This window comes from Pezoporus occidentalis, unplaced genomic scaffold, assembly GCF_034315485.1.
Source record: "Pezoporus occidentalis ecotype Australia unplaced genomic scaffold, CSIRO_AGI_Poc_V1 ctg27, whole genome shotgun sequence".
NCBI classification, from domain to species: domain Eukaryota; kingdom Metazoa; phylum Chordata; class Aves; order Psittaciformes; family Psittacidae; genus Pezoporus; species Pezoporus occidentalis.
This window is the reverse complement of record NW_026914611.1, coordinates 8,092,951-8,109,043: the sequence shown is the minus strand read 5'-3', so window position 1 is coordinate 8,109,043 and position 16,093 is coordinate 8,092,951. Positions and strand designations below refer to the sequence as shown.

The following is a 16,093-nucleotide window of genomic DNA, read 5'->3' as shown; positions in this document are numbered from 1 at the left end:
GATCACTGTTAAGAATTAAGTGATTGAAGATGGGTGGCACATGTATAATTGAGAAGCAGGAACTGGGGTAGGAGTCTCTCTGCAGAGGCGCCCAGCTAGAGCAGTAACCTGAGAACTAATAAAAAAAAAAACCTAACTGGAAGCCTTCATTCAGACTCTACGTTTTCCAGTGGGATCCTAGGGTCAGAAAATGCGTAAGTCTGTAACAGCTACAAAGGAATAATATGCAGGGTTGAAAATGACAAGTTTTCTACAGTAAGTTATGGCTCACAATGTTATAAGCCATCAATTTTGGCCCATTATTAGTTTAAATCTAATACAATAGACAGATATAAAAAGAATTACGGTCAGACATCAGAGGCACCAACGTGCAAAAACACACACTATGTTTTGACAAGCATAACTTCAAAAGCCATTTTAAGTTAAGAAAAATTCCACAGAAGCAGCATTTTCTAATATCAGAAATGTTCTGTGAGGGGAAAATAAATTTATCTTGGTTAAGGCCTTTTGTACCAATAGTTACCGCTCATCCTCTGATTTTGGAAGAGAATAATATAATCCTTACTAGAAGTTCCTGTAAAACTCCTTATTTTATACCCATTTCACCTCTGACAGGTTTTTAAAGCAATACTAGTTTTCTGAAGAAGTTCAAAGTGCACAGTGAGCCCTATAAGGCAGAAGCACTTTTCTGTAGTAACCAGCAACCACAGAAGTAAGCTGAAGTTCCAGCTGCTTTTACCTCCACTACAAGATAAATCTCTTGCATCTCAAAGTTCCAAGTATTAGTACTGAAAGTTCAATTTTCACCATAACCATTACATATTTTACTGAAAGAACTGAATTGCCAAGTCAGACTTTTACTTTTAGCTTTTTTACCACGCCAACATTTCAAAATTAACTTCAACAGCAACAAAAAAAGCATCCAACTGTTTCCAAAGGTCACTCACCACTATTCTAGCACATCCCATCTCCTATTTATAAACTCAGATCTTCATATCAATCTTGCATTACCACAGCCAGAAAATCTAGTCCTTCTTGCAATAAGTACTTAAAAAAGACAGACTTCATATCACAGTTCTGTGCTGTGTACTTGCAAAATGAAGCTTGAAAATGCAAGCCAAGCACATGTGTTTTTACAGCCTAAAATAGTAGCACTGAAACTTACAGGACACAAAGTGGGCTACCAGTCTGAAGTCTAAAAACAGCATACTATTCAACTGCCAAACATAAAGACAAATGGCATGCCCACCCCAAACCCTGCTTCACTCCCACTCATGCAGCACTCAGTAGCCAAAGTCCTCTCAACCAGCTACAATTTTTGAACAATACTGTTATTGCCAAAGTCACAGACAGGGCCTAACCACCAAACAGTGACCTCAGTATCAAAATACTTCTTGTACACACTACAGAACATTTTCAAGTTCAGCTAATTTTAATAAATTCCCCTCAATTTGCATTTAAGATCAAGCAGAATTCTATCAATTGCAGAAGCCAGCAAACTTGGCACAGTATTTCTTCAGCTTGCCATAAAGCACACACAGACAAGGTTTACAGTTTACACTGTCAACAGGGACTTGCTGTACTGACTACAGCAAGCAGTCAGTCTTTAACTTGAATTTAGCCTAATTTAAAATTGCCAAAAGCTCACTACCACTGTTATCACAGGTACTTTGTTATTTTGACTTTTTCTTGATACACAAACCATTTCCATCTCTAGTTTGGTTTACAATAAGCTTCCCCCCAAGAGTAAACTATTTTATATTAGAATTCCAACTTCACTCAAACTCATCCATCCTAAAAAAGATCTAATCCAGCTTCAGAAATGGTATGAAGCTTAAAATGGCATTTTGTTTGCCATTTCCTAGTTTATCAAACTACAAAGATCATTTGTCTAGACTGTTGTTCTTACTCTAACAATCTTTGTTCAGAAAATTCTACACTGTTCCCTAAAATGAACAGATACAGGATATTATGGGTCAATGAACTTCCCAAATACTGATTACTTGAAGTCTCATGGTTAATTTAAAAGCTGTAAGATTTTGAGTTAGGTAACTCAAAACACCTAGGTAACACTGTGTAAATTAATCACCATTAAACTATGTACCTTAAAACACTATCAACTGGCTTGTATTTATGAGATTCCATATCAGTTTCCAGTTTATCTTGCTGGTGGACTGAAGCCAGGTTAATTAAGATACAGTTAATCCAGGTCTCAACAAAAACTCATATGCTACACAAATTTGCAGATCAGTAATTTGTTTGGATACCATCAGACAGTAATAAACACATCGTTATTTGTGTGGTTTCTTACCTGCAAGATTCCAGGTAGCAAGTCTGCAAAATGTTTAAGCAGGGGAAGATTGTGCTCATTAGCAAGTACAAATGCAGCTGCAGCTCTAGCAGACAGAGTCTTGATCTAGAAGACAGGATTAGAGAAAAAACCATGAAGACCTGGTAATGAAACATGCCTTTATTTTTTTCTAATATTAGGCCTATTATTTGACTACATTTTGTATTATCATTTCCCTTTTACAATAGATATATCAATTAGTTTTTAACATGGATTTTACATCTTGCTTCAAATTAAGGTAAAGCAGTAATGAACATCTTCAGGATGTCTTATATGATATAAAAATGTTTATCGTATTATGAGGTGGCAAGTATTCCCTACTTTTGTTTGCATTTGGTTTTTGTTTTGTTTTTTTTTGTGGTAAAAACTATTGTTTTCAACTTCCCTCCCTATTTCAAATGTGTATGCAAGTGTCAAAGTCCCATTTTTCAAGAAGTGTGATCTAAGCGTTCAAAACATGCTTCTTTAAAGGCATGACTTGTGGTACTTTAGAAAATGTTACTCAGTTGACTTTCAAAGGTCAGAAAAAATAATCCATGGGGGAGCAACAAACTGAACCCATATACCACAGCAGGGTTTCCTATCCTTGCCCAGCATTTTCCACAACAAGAGAAACATTTTCAAAGTACAATTCTTAGCACAAATCAATAAATCTGAAGCCTTCCAGAAGAGGCTTGCTAATATAACCTCTTACAGGGAAACACAGTTCAAGGAGCTGTTGCATATTCAGTTTGGAGACGTACCGTGTATGGATACTATGTGTGGAGATACTACGTGTTTATACTGTTAAACATAAAGGCCAGAAAGAAAGCTTAACAAGGAGTTTCTGACCCCTCAATGTTGCTAGCTAAAACCCCCGTCTCTGCTTTGGCCCACTACAATTAGATTTCTCAAAGCATAACTACTAGGGAAGAATCTGGGCCTAAGCAGGGCAGATAGAAGCCAGCCAGTAAGCTTTAAGACCATAAAAAGGTTTGACCCTATTGTTTTGCAGTAGGCATTATCAAAACTCTAGATGTACATCAGTTTCAGGTAATGCCATTCTCTGGTTGAAAACTGTGGTTTAATCTTCGTATTTGAGACTACTACACAAAGTTCCTATGCTCAGGACATAGTAGGAAAACAAGCAAAGGTCTTACTGATGGATGCTCTTGATCTTGCATACACTGAACCAGCATTCTCTTAATGACCTCCAAATAGTGTTGCTGCTGATTGCCAAAAACCCCAGGAAAATTCCTAAGGATAAGACAGGACAAAAACATTAATAAAAATTCACAGTTTTAACCTTATTTTAAGCTTATCCATTGTTTAAGCTACAGATTATAACTGTACATATAAGGGTTAAATAAACCCAAATACCTCACAATAAATGAAAAATACACGATTGCTTGTTAATTCAGTTGTGGCAGTTTTTCTTAACATTTTTACAGCCATGATTTGTCTAACCTGAAAAGATGTAGCAAAGCCTGAAGGCTTACCAGAAAATATGTAGAGCAGCCTCACGCAGACCCACATTCTGAGAGCTGACAGAGTCAAATAAGAATTTCAGAACTTCTGGCCACTGGTTGTTGCCATCTTCATCTAGATGAAACAACAAAATTTTAGGATAAGCAAACTTAAGAGTGGTTAGATCTCAACTGTGTAGGGCAACCAGTCATCACTACTGGAGTTAATTAAAAAACCCCAAAACCCTGAATATGTGCCCAAGTCACAGTGTCAAGAAGCACTCAGGAACAGACGATCTCTATTTCCTGTTACGTAACAGGCCTCAAGAAAGAAACCGATGCATATGTTCAGCATGACATTCATGAGAATTTAAACAAAATTGGATTTCTAAATCTTAATAGAATCTCACCTAAACTCAAGCCATTTAAAACACAGAGTTAAGGAATCTTATTTGTATCTGATCAAGGATAATGTGAACAAGTATTTAAACCATGAAATCAGTTAGTACGTCATGCGCAAATGTCTACAGAAGACCAGAGAACAACAGATAAAAATACAGGTACTATCAATACATAGACATTTTACCACAATACCAGCTTATATAAAGTACCTATTAAATTCCTGGCCAATTCAGCAACTATGTCACAGATCTTTTTTCTCATACTGGACTGTGTTTCCAACTGAATAATCAACAGCAATCCACTTTTGATAGAGGTCTGATCGTCAGGTGAAAGAGCTGGATAAACTTCTTCAAAAGCAGAAGACAAAAGACGACGTAGAAGGACAGCTGCCATTTGTCTAGCCTATTGAATAAGAAAAGTATGTTAGAAGTGTTTTGATATGATAATCCTGATCTTATGAGGAAAGATGATCAACATCATGCTTCCAAATGACCAGTTTTCTCTGTGTAGACTTGTTTGGTGAATGAAGTACCTCTCAAGTAACAACAGATGACAATTACGATAGTAAGTAAAAACATAGTACAGAAACATGACCTCTGATCATGTTTCTGACAATTACAGCTCTTCAAAGAAATAATCACAAAATCCACCAAGATATTCAGTTTTTTTCCTAGAGATGAACCTTGGACATATTTTGTGGCAAGGTAAGGATATAGCTGCACTATTGAAAGATAGTTTGAAGCATGACTTCTTTCTATTTTAAATGACTTGCTGAGATAATTATAATCCATATGGGTTTTTCTGGATTAACAAGTGACTTAATGGGACGGACTTGTCAGAAAATTAACCTGTAAACCCTCCTTCACTTTCTCAACCAAACTCCAAGTTAGACTTTTGCAAATAAAATTTTACTCTGACAAAAAAAAAAAACAACAACCCAACAAAAACAACAAACAAAAAAACCCCAAAAACAAGACTTTCAGCCATTTGCAGACCTATGATGAAACAATCTTCTTCAAACTTCAATAAGCATAGGAACCTCAATACCACATGGCAATTTTCTATGCTTCTTGCTTGCATAAAGCAACTCCACAACAGTGTAATTTACATATCTGTATTTGTACCAGAAGAACCAGAAGCAAAGAGCATGGCTGAGTAATTTAAAATGAATAGATAAAGGCAAGGACATATGAAGCACTGAATAACTTCATAAATAGGATGGTTCAGTAATCAGTGTTTCTAGAAAGACAAATTAAAAACCATCCCCAAAGTTCTGAAGTTTAACATATATAACAAAACCTTACACATGTTAAATCCTCTCAAAAAAACCCACTCCAATGTAACATGCACTCTTTTATTTTTCCGCTAAGATATCCTTATTTAATGTGTACTTGAACAAAAAAGTTTCATTTACAACAGCCTGTGGAATTAGAAAGTATTCAGTGACCATCAGAACTTACAAAGTCTGATTTCCAATGATCTCTCACCTATATAGCTACAGCATAATCTACAGATAAGAACACAAACTGCCTCTAAGTCTCAGCTGCTAATGTACCCTGTAAAAATTGGGTATTGCTAGAACATCCCCCAAGATACCATTCCTTTTTATGTTCTACAGTCTTGAAACTCACTGTGCTTTCTTCCAATCTAGCCAGCTCTCTCCTATCCAGCTAAAGAGCAGTGTATGCAAAGACAAAGCACCTCTACACTAGCTGAAGGGAAAGACTAGAACTGAACTATACTCTAGATCATTTCTTATCTCCTTAACAGCTCCAGTGTGGACCAAAGCCACTATGTACACAGGATCAGTAGATCTAAGACAGATGAACAAAATGGATCACAGTCATCAGTTGTGCAGTAGCTCCCATTGTAAGCCAAAGTTCTCCAGGAACAGGTCATCACATGGGGAATGTGACTTAGGAAGGAGAAAGATTCTTTCTCTGCTGCCTCTGGGAATCCCACTAACAATGTATCCAAGCACCTTAACGGCAACACAATATAATGGAGTCTTTCCTTCTCCCACCTCTGGAAGGACTGATATTGTGAAAGATTAAATTTCTCCTTGTTAGTATGGTGAGCTTACACAGGAAAAACCATGAATGTGGAGCAAGTTTGCTGGGACTAAACACGGCAAAAATTTCAATGCAGTGTCTTCCCTTAATCAGGGCATTGTGTTTCTGTGCATTATGTCCAACATCTGATAATGACCAAAACCCCACATTGTATTTATTCCTTTCCTGAAGTAATAATTGGTGGCCAGACAGAGAATAAAGCTTATGCTCATAAAGCACACAGTCTCAAAGATAAGAATTCCCCCTCTGAAGAGTTAAAAATATTAGAAGACTGACAAACACAGACTGATTGCAAAGTAAAAACACAAGTAACAAGGAATACAGAAAGACCCAAGACCAGCATTATATACATTAGGTCCTGGTTATAGTTACTGGCTTAGAAAAGAATTCCCCAATTCCCTAAAGCAAATTCAAACGTTTGAAGGAGTGGCAAAGAAGCAATTGACTTCTAATAATAAATGGCATATTTTCCTCAGCAGATATCCACCTATATATGAAAATAATCACTGCCAATTTAATTATGATGAACATGGCTGGATTAATGTCAGCTCTGAGGCTGTTTACTCTGCTTTAAGGAAGAAAGTATGTATTTTTCACACACACCAAAAGCTCTTTCATATTTAATTATTGCAAGATATGTAACCAAACAAGCATTTTAAAATTCTGTGGCTTAGTAGCTATAGCTTTTAATGAGAACAAGAACAATATAAAGTGTACATCCCAAAAGAGGAACTTCCAATGAAGCATTAAAAAAGCAGAATTTTCTCCTACCATTGGGTTCTTCTGCATCTCTAAATTACTGAGGTGCTCACATACAGTTGGAATGTCAAAGTTATTAACATAAGAAGCAGTCATAATTCTCAAATTTCAACATACCGCTTCTTATTAATAGAATTCAGTGCTATAAAAATGTTCTAGGGCTTTACAGATGATGGAACCAAGGCACAAAAAGACAACCAACTTGCAGGGCAAGCATAAGAATTATGAACAGAAATCTGGGACACCATGCTCTCCACTGGCATTAAAAGTGTCCAGGTAATCCCACATACTTTGCAAGCAAAAGTCTATCTCATGTACTACAGTCTGATTTTATTTTAGGTCCTCAAGGAGGAAAACATGCATGGATGGAAGCAATCAATATTTAGGACACAGTCCAAAGACGGACTTGCACAACCTCATTTAGGGATCCAGCCCCATGCAGAATTCAAAGCACACAGCGTCTAAGGTCCTGCATACTTAAAGGCAGAGCTTTGGTGCCTCACAAGTGCATGGGCTGCCTGCCTTCCCCTCCAAATGCTGAACAGGAAGTTGCCCACAGCAGTAGTTTTCAGACTAAGAAATGCAACCCCTTCATGTGACAATATGGAGGGGAGGAAGGGAAAGGTCAGAGCCCTCTAAGAGGGCTGTGAGTACAGCAGAAACACAGTTTTACACAGCACTTGTTATTGTATTTCACAGGGCTCAAAACTAGTCAACTGAAAATGAGAATGCAATTTGAAACTGCCAAACTAGAGTTAACTGGGAAGAAAATACATGCAAGAGAAAATGCAGAACTTCTGTTCCTTTCTAAGATTTAGGCAGTAAATCAAAACTGCAAAGGAACAGCCTCTAACACCTGAGAAGCCTCCAAAGAATAAAAATCAGCAAATATAAATTGTGAATATGTACCATCTTTTTCCACAACCCTTTAAAATGCAGTTGCATAGGAAGAAGTAGAATCCTAACTTTGTAACAGTGAGACTACATGTTCAGAAAGTTGGAAACCTGGGCTCAAGCCCCTCTTCAGCCTGAGGTGTACAAATCATCTGTCATATCATCTGGCACAGAAGTGTTCTCACTGCTAAATCAGACACTTCACTTCTGTGAACAGTGTTACCCTGCTATCAGGAAAATATGAAATGAGAAGAGAGGGAAAAGGTGATTATTTCCATGGTTTAAGTATTTGGTTAGGAGAAAACCTGTTATACAGTTAGTTTTAAGAGTTATTTCTGATCTAGCTTAATATTATTTTTTCTCAATGTCAAATGTAAGGGGTCCCGGAAGTAGGATCTGAATCCCTGTTTCTCTATTTAAATGCCAAAGCTACTAGGTTGCAGTCAGGATTCCCCCAACTGCTGTCCAAGTAGTCCTAAGAATCTTGTACTCTCTACAACACATCCCAGGATGGAGTACTTTCTTCAGCCTGATTTTCTCGTGAGGGGGTAAAGCAATACAGAGGTTTCAGGATGAAGGAGGATCTGAACCCATCTTCCCCCATTGCCTGGGCAAGGGATCTTTAAAGTTCTAAGTCTTCTTCCAGCAGCCTGTGTTTAGTGGTGTCTTTACATTCAGCATGCTCAGAGGCCTCATAACAGGCCCAAACCCTTATCCCCTGATGACATATGCACTATTCCTCCCAACATCTGGATTTACATAAAACATATGCTGACACAAAACCATACCTGTTGACAGCAGCACCATACTGAACACAGAGAATGATTTCCTGCATGTTAATTTGCAATGCTTAGCTGTAACATAGAGATGACTTCACTAGATGGCTCTATTTACGTACTACGTGTTTGGATTTACAGGGAAGAGAGGTTGTTTGCAGGTTTTATTTGGATATTTATTAGGATATTTTTTGAGTCCAGCACCTAGTGTCTTCTTGAGTTATGAGCTAACATTTAAACGTCTTTGATTTATCCATTGGTGGAGTTAAATGAAAAGTTATCCTACAAATGTTAACCTCTGTTGTCTCATTAAGAGTAACTTCTACAGGTGAAAAGTTCCTTTGCGCTTGAGTTAAGTTGGAATCCAACTCATTGGCCAGATTCTGAATAAGTTGTAGATTGGGCTATTTCCTTAACTGATGTAATGGGAATAAAATAATTAAATACATGGAACGAATATTTACTTACACAAGCATGAGTTGTCAACTCAGACTTACCACATGTATTCAAAACAGAAGCACATGCAATGCAGCTATGACTTCTAGGGCACAGTTATCTGATTATCATGTATGACATTCTGATGAAAAAAGGGCAGTGGCAGACCTTAACTTTTTTATGGCAAATTTAAATATAGGAGAAACTACTCAATAGCCTTTTATCGTTTGAAACCCCTCACAGGGGCAGGAAGGAAAACTACATAGCTCTTATGCAACCAGTTGCTAGTATAATACTAAAGGATTCTGTTAGAAGAAAATTTCTTTGCAGGTAGATAAGCATCAGTATTAGCAAGCTAGTACTTACTGAGCACTAAAAAGCAAAGAGCATCTACTCTAAATCGAATACCATCTAAGAGAAGAGAGAGTTATCCAGAGAGAACAGCACATTTACATGCTCCTTAGAATACTGTTCATAAATTCTATATGCTACATCTTTCTGATGTTTTCAAATCTAGAGTTTTACAGGACAACAGATGTTTTTACTTTTAAGTGACTCAAGCTTGTAATATCTTGAAAGTTTAGTAGTTCTTCAACTCTGCATTTCCAAGTGAATAATAGTTTTACTAATAAGTACTATACCTGATGGCAAAGTATGCTAGCTTTTACAAAATTAAGGAATAACTAAAAGGTACACTTACTGTATGCCCGCAGAAAAACTGCATATAGTGCTTAAACTGCTCTCCATACATTCTGTAACACTGCTTGATGACTTAATGAGTGCATCCTCCCCAAACAGGACAAAATACAAAAGCCACCTGCAAAACAACTGCTACCTTATTTTGCCCTCAGTTCTCATTTCAGAAGCACAAGATGCGTCAGATTATATACAAGCTTAACACATTGAGGCACAAGATCCCAAAATGCAAAATATTCCTCAACTGCAACTTGAAGGAACAGCACAGTAACAGTCATATACTAGTTACTCATTTTAAGGAAAGAAACCATGAAAAACTCAACCAGAAAACGATGGGCATCTGGGCAGTCATTTATGAAAGACTACATCTGAAACTAAGTATCCTCCATCAAAAAGTCTCAGCTACTAAACTTGACATGCACCAAACTAGATCAGTGGTTCCTCTACAAACGTAAATTAAGATGACTCGGTTAATGCCCAGCTTGTTTATTTATCCCCAAATGACCAGCACTGATCTCTTGCCCCGCTTTTTCAAATTCTCTTGAAAAAAATGCAAGATTCAAAGATTATTGAGACATACCTCCTCAGCAGCAGCAGTATTCCTGATTGCTTGTAGGAGAAATGTGATCTTAGATTGACCTGGAATATTCTCATATGTCTCCTGCATAAAAAGAGATGCATCTTATTGTAAACAATTACTAGAAAGCATGTGTTAAGCACTAACATGAATTGACTTTCCTTTTAAAACAACTTTAGTATCCATACAGTTAATAGAAAATAACAGAGAAAAAAAAATAAACCTAACAAAATTATCTGACCTGTTTTAAAATCATGAGTAAAGTTTTCGTTACCTAGTAAGACCTGATACATTGGAATGCACTATATATGCACTACTGACCACTGACAAGATGAGTTAAGAAACAGAATCACAGAATGGTTTGGGTTGGAAAGGATCTTAAGATCACCTAGTTCCAGCCCTCCTGCTGTGAGCAGGGACCCCTCTCACTAGACCATGTCACTCAAGCCCTGTCCAGCCTGGCCTTAACACTGCCAGGGATGGAGCATTCACAACTTCCTTGGAAAGCCTGTTCCAGTGTCTCACCACTCTCATAGTAAAGGATTTCCTCCTTACATTCAGGTAATGTAATGAGACTTACATTCAGTCTGAATCTCCCGTTTAAATTTGAAATACAACATATGAGGAACACGCATCTTCCTGAGAAACCATCGTAGCTTCTATCACATAGAAGCATTAAGACCTTTGGAAGCCTGAAACTGAATTATGACCAACAGGTTAATACACACTGATAAATGTATAGGCCAAAAAAAGTGTTTAGTACTTTTTTTTTAACCCTTTACAGCCTTTGCATTGTCATGTGGCAGTCACACATCTCAACTAAACATCTGGAATAAGAACTTTATATTTCTAAACTCCTGCCTGAATTTCAGAGTGACTATTTAATCTCCTTCTTACAGAAACCCTCTCAATAAAATGGGAAGTTTAACGAGAAGTTCAGTTACACTGCCTTACACACTTCTGCTGCGCAGTACACTTGCTATTGCTTTGTAAAGCAAAATACCTTTTCCTATCCAAAACATGGCATGTGTGAGCATTTTAAAACTATAAATACTTGTTTCTAATATACAAAGCCTATGTAGGTAACAGCAAGCTGAAGAGCAACCACTTGAAACATTCAGAAATAGTTCTATAGTTACTGATTCTGAAAGAGTTATTTTTTGTGAATACAGTCTTGAAGATAAATTACTCCACCCTCCAAATATTCACTATCTCATCCTCAAGGAACAAGCCTACTATAATTTAAACAGTCCCATGCCTGTCTACTTCACATTCTTACCATTTTAGCAGCGCTTTCCAATATTCTATCAAATTTACACACCTTGCAAATATACCTGCTTCTTTCAGTAAAGCAGTTTCCCCATCACACACTTAATGTTAGACATCATCTTCTTCCACCTTCTGTCCCTGTTTCCTAGGAGGCCTTGTTCATGGAGTCAGTTCTTACTTCATATTCCCTCTAGTTACTAATGTATGCTCACAGTCCACGAGATTCTGAATCCTCAATGAATCCATGCATTTAATCTAATAATTTCATGAAGACTGCAAAATTAAATGAGATTTAGGGTCAGAACAGAAAATCTTCTCAGCTTCACCATTTCCATGAATGTATGTATTTATATTGTACTATTACCTACAGATATAAAGACATATACAGAAACAAGAAGGTTCCTTAAAGGCCCAGCATGAACCTGAAGCTATGATTCTGTGGACAACTGAAGCACTGTAAAAGCTGGCTTCTCTCATGCCAATTCTGGTAATAGTGAAATTCTGAGTTGTTTAGACTCACTAGAAATGGCAGTAACCTATTTGTTCACTGACATAGATTCTGTCAGTTCAGTAAACCAGATTCAGGGATGTTAAAGAGCACTAGGGCAAGTTGGGCAAAAGGAACACATGGCCAAGACCAGAACCTTCCCCCTGTGCTGGTGGAGGATTACTTTGCTGGCTTCTCCCACCTTACTACTACCCTTGGCTACAACCCTAACTATATATCCTGCTACATCTTCACTCTATTCTTTTAGCTCACTATTAGTTCCCCAGCTCACTATTAGTTCCCCAGCTACCTTATCCAGAGGTACAAATTTCTCACACAGCATGACCAACTTTCAAAATACATGCAAGCAAATATCTATTATCTACTCTTAGTACTCATGTTATTCTAAACTTGAGAAATGTATATTAAAAAAGGAGCACAAAATCACCAAGACAAAAGTTTCTTTATCAGAAGGTAAGAGAAAGACAGACTTTTAAAGTGAACAAAGTTCCAGTATTTTTAATGGGAGATAATATGAACTAACCAGGTTTCAGCAAGCTGCTCAGAGTAAGTTATGAGTGTGCTAACGCATACATAGTTCCATATACATAAATACTTAAATAAAAGCAGGTTTTAAGCGACTGGACTATCCTCCCCACCATTTTTTTTTTTTTTTTTACAGCTTTCACTACACCCCCACTCAAACAGGGTATGACTCTACATGTCCATCAAGTCTAGTGTTCAACAGAACATCCCTCATCCTAATTTCTGTCACCAGACCTATTAGAAATAACCAAAGTCTGTCTCCTTCAGTTCCTGTCCATCCATTTCTCTTTCTCACTGGCTTTCATTAGACACAAATTAAAACCTCCTATTCAATCTACCTGCAGTGATTTGAATCCCTGTGGTATTCAACACTGCTTTCTGACAGTAAGTACACTATAAAAAAACGAATGGACTACACAGATGCTTAAGATCAAATGAGTATGGTTTTAGCAAGCAGATTGTTCTTCACAGTTGAAGAATGAGAGACAACTAGCATAACCTGAAAAAAAGGAGGTTCAGACTGGGTAGAGTTTCAGACCCTTTGCCCTAAGAAGCCAATCAAGCAGGAGTGGGTTGCTCAGAGAGCTTGTGCAGCCTCTGTTCTTGGAGGTTTCCAAGGCTCAGCAGGACAAAGCCTCAAGTGACCTGGTCTGACCTGATAGCTGACACTCCTTTGAGCAGGATATTGCACTACAGACCTCCTGAGGACCCTTCCACTCTGAATGGTCCTAAACCATAAAAAGATTTGCAATACACCTTGGAAATATGCAAAAACCAATGCCAGATTCAGTGCAGCTAAATAAGTAAAAGTTACACTACTCGCTTGTACTTGTATACAAAATCAATGTACTTGAAAAATCTGGTAATCTATCATGACAATTAAGCTTTCTTATTCTAACTGACCACAGTGCATATGTAGCTGCGAAGATAAAAAAAACCTCCAAACTCTGTTCCAAACAGGTTTCTGACCAGCTGTAATAATCTTAAATTTCAGATTTCTTTTCCAAGAATGTTTTCTTTCACAGACATTATGACATAGCTAATAAATTTACTTTGTCATGATTTTAATAAAGTCCAAAAAGTTACAAGAAATGTTCTTCTGTTACATGCAGGCAGTTGGGAAGAGAAAGAAACTCAGCTCCCAGGGAATGGCCTCTGTTATAGTTCTATGTTCAGGAATGTGGGAATAATTCTTGCTGCTTCTCTAGAAAGCATCTGTGGTAATCAGTATTTAACTTTGCTAGCTTTCTACAAATGTATGTCTCCCCTCCTTCTCATTCCCAAATTATATTTTAGACATTTTCACTGCACCATCAGGAACAACGCTTTTTATTCTTCGCCAAACAATGCGCTGAACTCTGCTGACCGCTGAAGTGATGAGAGCGATAAAAGACCCATGCAGCCATGCAGTGGGAATCCATGCTAAACCTAGACGCTAGTATTTAATTCAATGTGAGAGATTCCCCACTAGGCTTGACAATGGAGTCTTAAGCATGACAGAGAGAAAGAATTAACGTGGCTTAGCCATCACAAAGCATTTCAGCTGAAATAACACATCTGAAAAGTTTTGCTGATAACAGAGAAGCTCAGTACATTGAAAACGCGTCTTTTGGTGAAATATTTCTTAGCTGACGAAACACTTGAATACACGTAAGTTCAAAACCAAGCTATTGGCTGGCAACAGAAGAAAATCTCGGCGGGCCGGGGGAAGGCTGCGGCCCCACTCCTGCCCCAGCCGGCAACAGGCCCCCGGGGTAGGACAAACCCTCTGCGAGGACCACTTCGGGAAGAGGCTACACGTGCAGCCGTCCACCGGGGCCAGGCCGAGAGCTTCAATCACGTTCCTCCGAGCTCCGCACCCACGGAGGGCAGACACCCCCCTCACCCCTCCCGAGCCAGCGAGGACCGGCCCCGCTACCCGCCTGAACTCCCCCCTTCCCAGCGGAGCCGGGGCTGCGCTCAGTCACGCCGGTCAGCCAGGACAGAGCCAGCCTAGGCCCTGTTTCGCCAGGGGAAATCGCTGAAAGCAGCCCCCGGGGCCCTGCACCGCAAGGAGCGCGGGACCGGAGCGGCCGGGCGGTGCCAGACACGCCGGAGGAGGGGAAGCGCGACCCCTCAGGCCCTCCCGCGGGTCAGCGGCCGGAGCACTCGCCAACGACTGCAACAGCCCCCGGTGAGGAGAATCGCCCAGCTGCTCCCCGGAGAGCCGGCGTCGACGGGCGGTGGCAGGCCCCGGCCACCCCGGCAGCAGCTAATGCCGCTGCTCACACGTGGGGCTCTGCCGGCCCCGCCGCCTCCCTACCCCCCTCCGCCCGTAAACCTTCTTCCTTCCTCCCTCCCCCCGGTAAGGTCCGGAGGTCTGACAGGCCGGCTTGTCGGCCAGGGCCGTCGCGAGGCGGAGCCGTTACCTCAGCCTGTTTGCGGACCGCATTGTCTGGGCTGAGCAGGTTACCCAGAAGAAGGTAGAACTGCTCCTGCTCCGCCGCCGCCATTGCTGCGAAAGGAAAAGAGAGAGAGGCAGGCCGGCCGGGCGGGGACAGGGAGGCGGGGAGGGGGAATGCCGGCCCCCCCGCCCGCCGACTCAGAGAGAGAGAGGGCGGAACCACCGCCGCGCTCCGCTCCCGGCTCTCGGCCCTGGGGCTGGCTGCGCCGGCCGTGCTCGCGAGCCCGCCCATTGGCTGCGGCGCACGGAGCCTCGCCCCTGATTCGCTGGTCTTCCCTGTGACGTCCTGGAGACTCGGCGCCAGGGTCGGGAGAGGGGGGGCGGAGAGCGACTGTGCAACCATCCCTGAATGGCAGTTCGTCTCCTCCTGCCTCATTGGTACACCTCCGGGACGGAGGCGGGGAAACGCCGCGAAAGGCATCCTCATTGGTGGGTGGCTGTGGCAATCTCGGCAGGCTGTGTCCGAGGCGCGGTCGGGCGGCGTGGGGAAGGAGGGGCTGTGCCGGGATTGCCGAGCTGCGGCAGGGCGGCGGGGGAACGGGAAGGGAAAGGGAAAGGGAAAGCGCGGGAGATCGTGAGGCGTCTGGCGCCGCCGGCACGCCCCGCACCTTTCCCGCTCCTCCTCGCTGAATGCAGGGACCCGACGCCGTGACCCAACCGGAGCCGAGCTGCTGGGCGGCAGTGTGTGTGGGGTGTGAGGTGTCGGGTTTGCGGGAGAAACCGTTCAGTACACATCACACAATAAAATCAGCTAGGTTGGTAAAGACCTTTAAGATGAAGTGTTAACCAAGGACTGCCAGGTCCAGCACTAAACCATGTCACTGAGGGCCTCATCTACACGGTTTTTGAACTCTTCCAGGGACGGTGATTCCACCACTGCCCTGGGCAGCCTCTTCCAATGCCTGAGCACGCACTTGGTGAAGAAATTTTTCCCAATATCCA

At 40.7% G+C, this 16,093-nt stretch overlaps 1 protein-coding gene across 1 annotated transcript in view; it reads right to left on the bottom strand.

Moving 5' to 3' along the window:
- Positions 1 to 15,587, bottom strand: part of IPO5 (importin 5) — a 44,894-nt gene extending 29,307 nt beyond the window's left edge. Inside the window, exons 1-6 of the mRNA XM_062624626.1 lie at positions 15,117 to 15,587; positions 10,410 to 10,490; positions 4,407 to 4,599; positions 3,829 to 3,931; positions 3,490 to 3,586; positions 2,312 to 2,416 (exon numbers count right to left, since the gene is read on the bottom strand). Of these exons, the coding sequence (XP_062480610.1) occupies positions 2,312 to 2,416; positions 3,490 to 3,586; positions 3,829 to 3,931; positions 4,407 to 4,599; positions 10,410 to 10,490; positions 15,117 to 15,578 (1,041 nt within the window). The 5' untranslated portion in view covers positions 15,579 to 15,587. The remainder of the gene's footprint in view (positions 1 to 2,311; positions 2,417 to 3,489; positions 3,587 to 3,828; positions 3,932 to 4,406; positions 4,600 to 10,409; positions 10,491 to 15,116) is intronic.
- Positions 15,588 to 16,093: the final 506 nt, after the last annotated feature.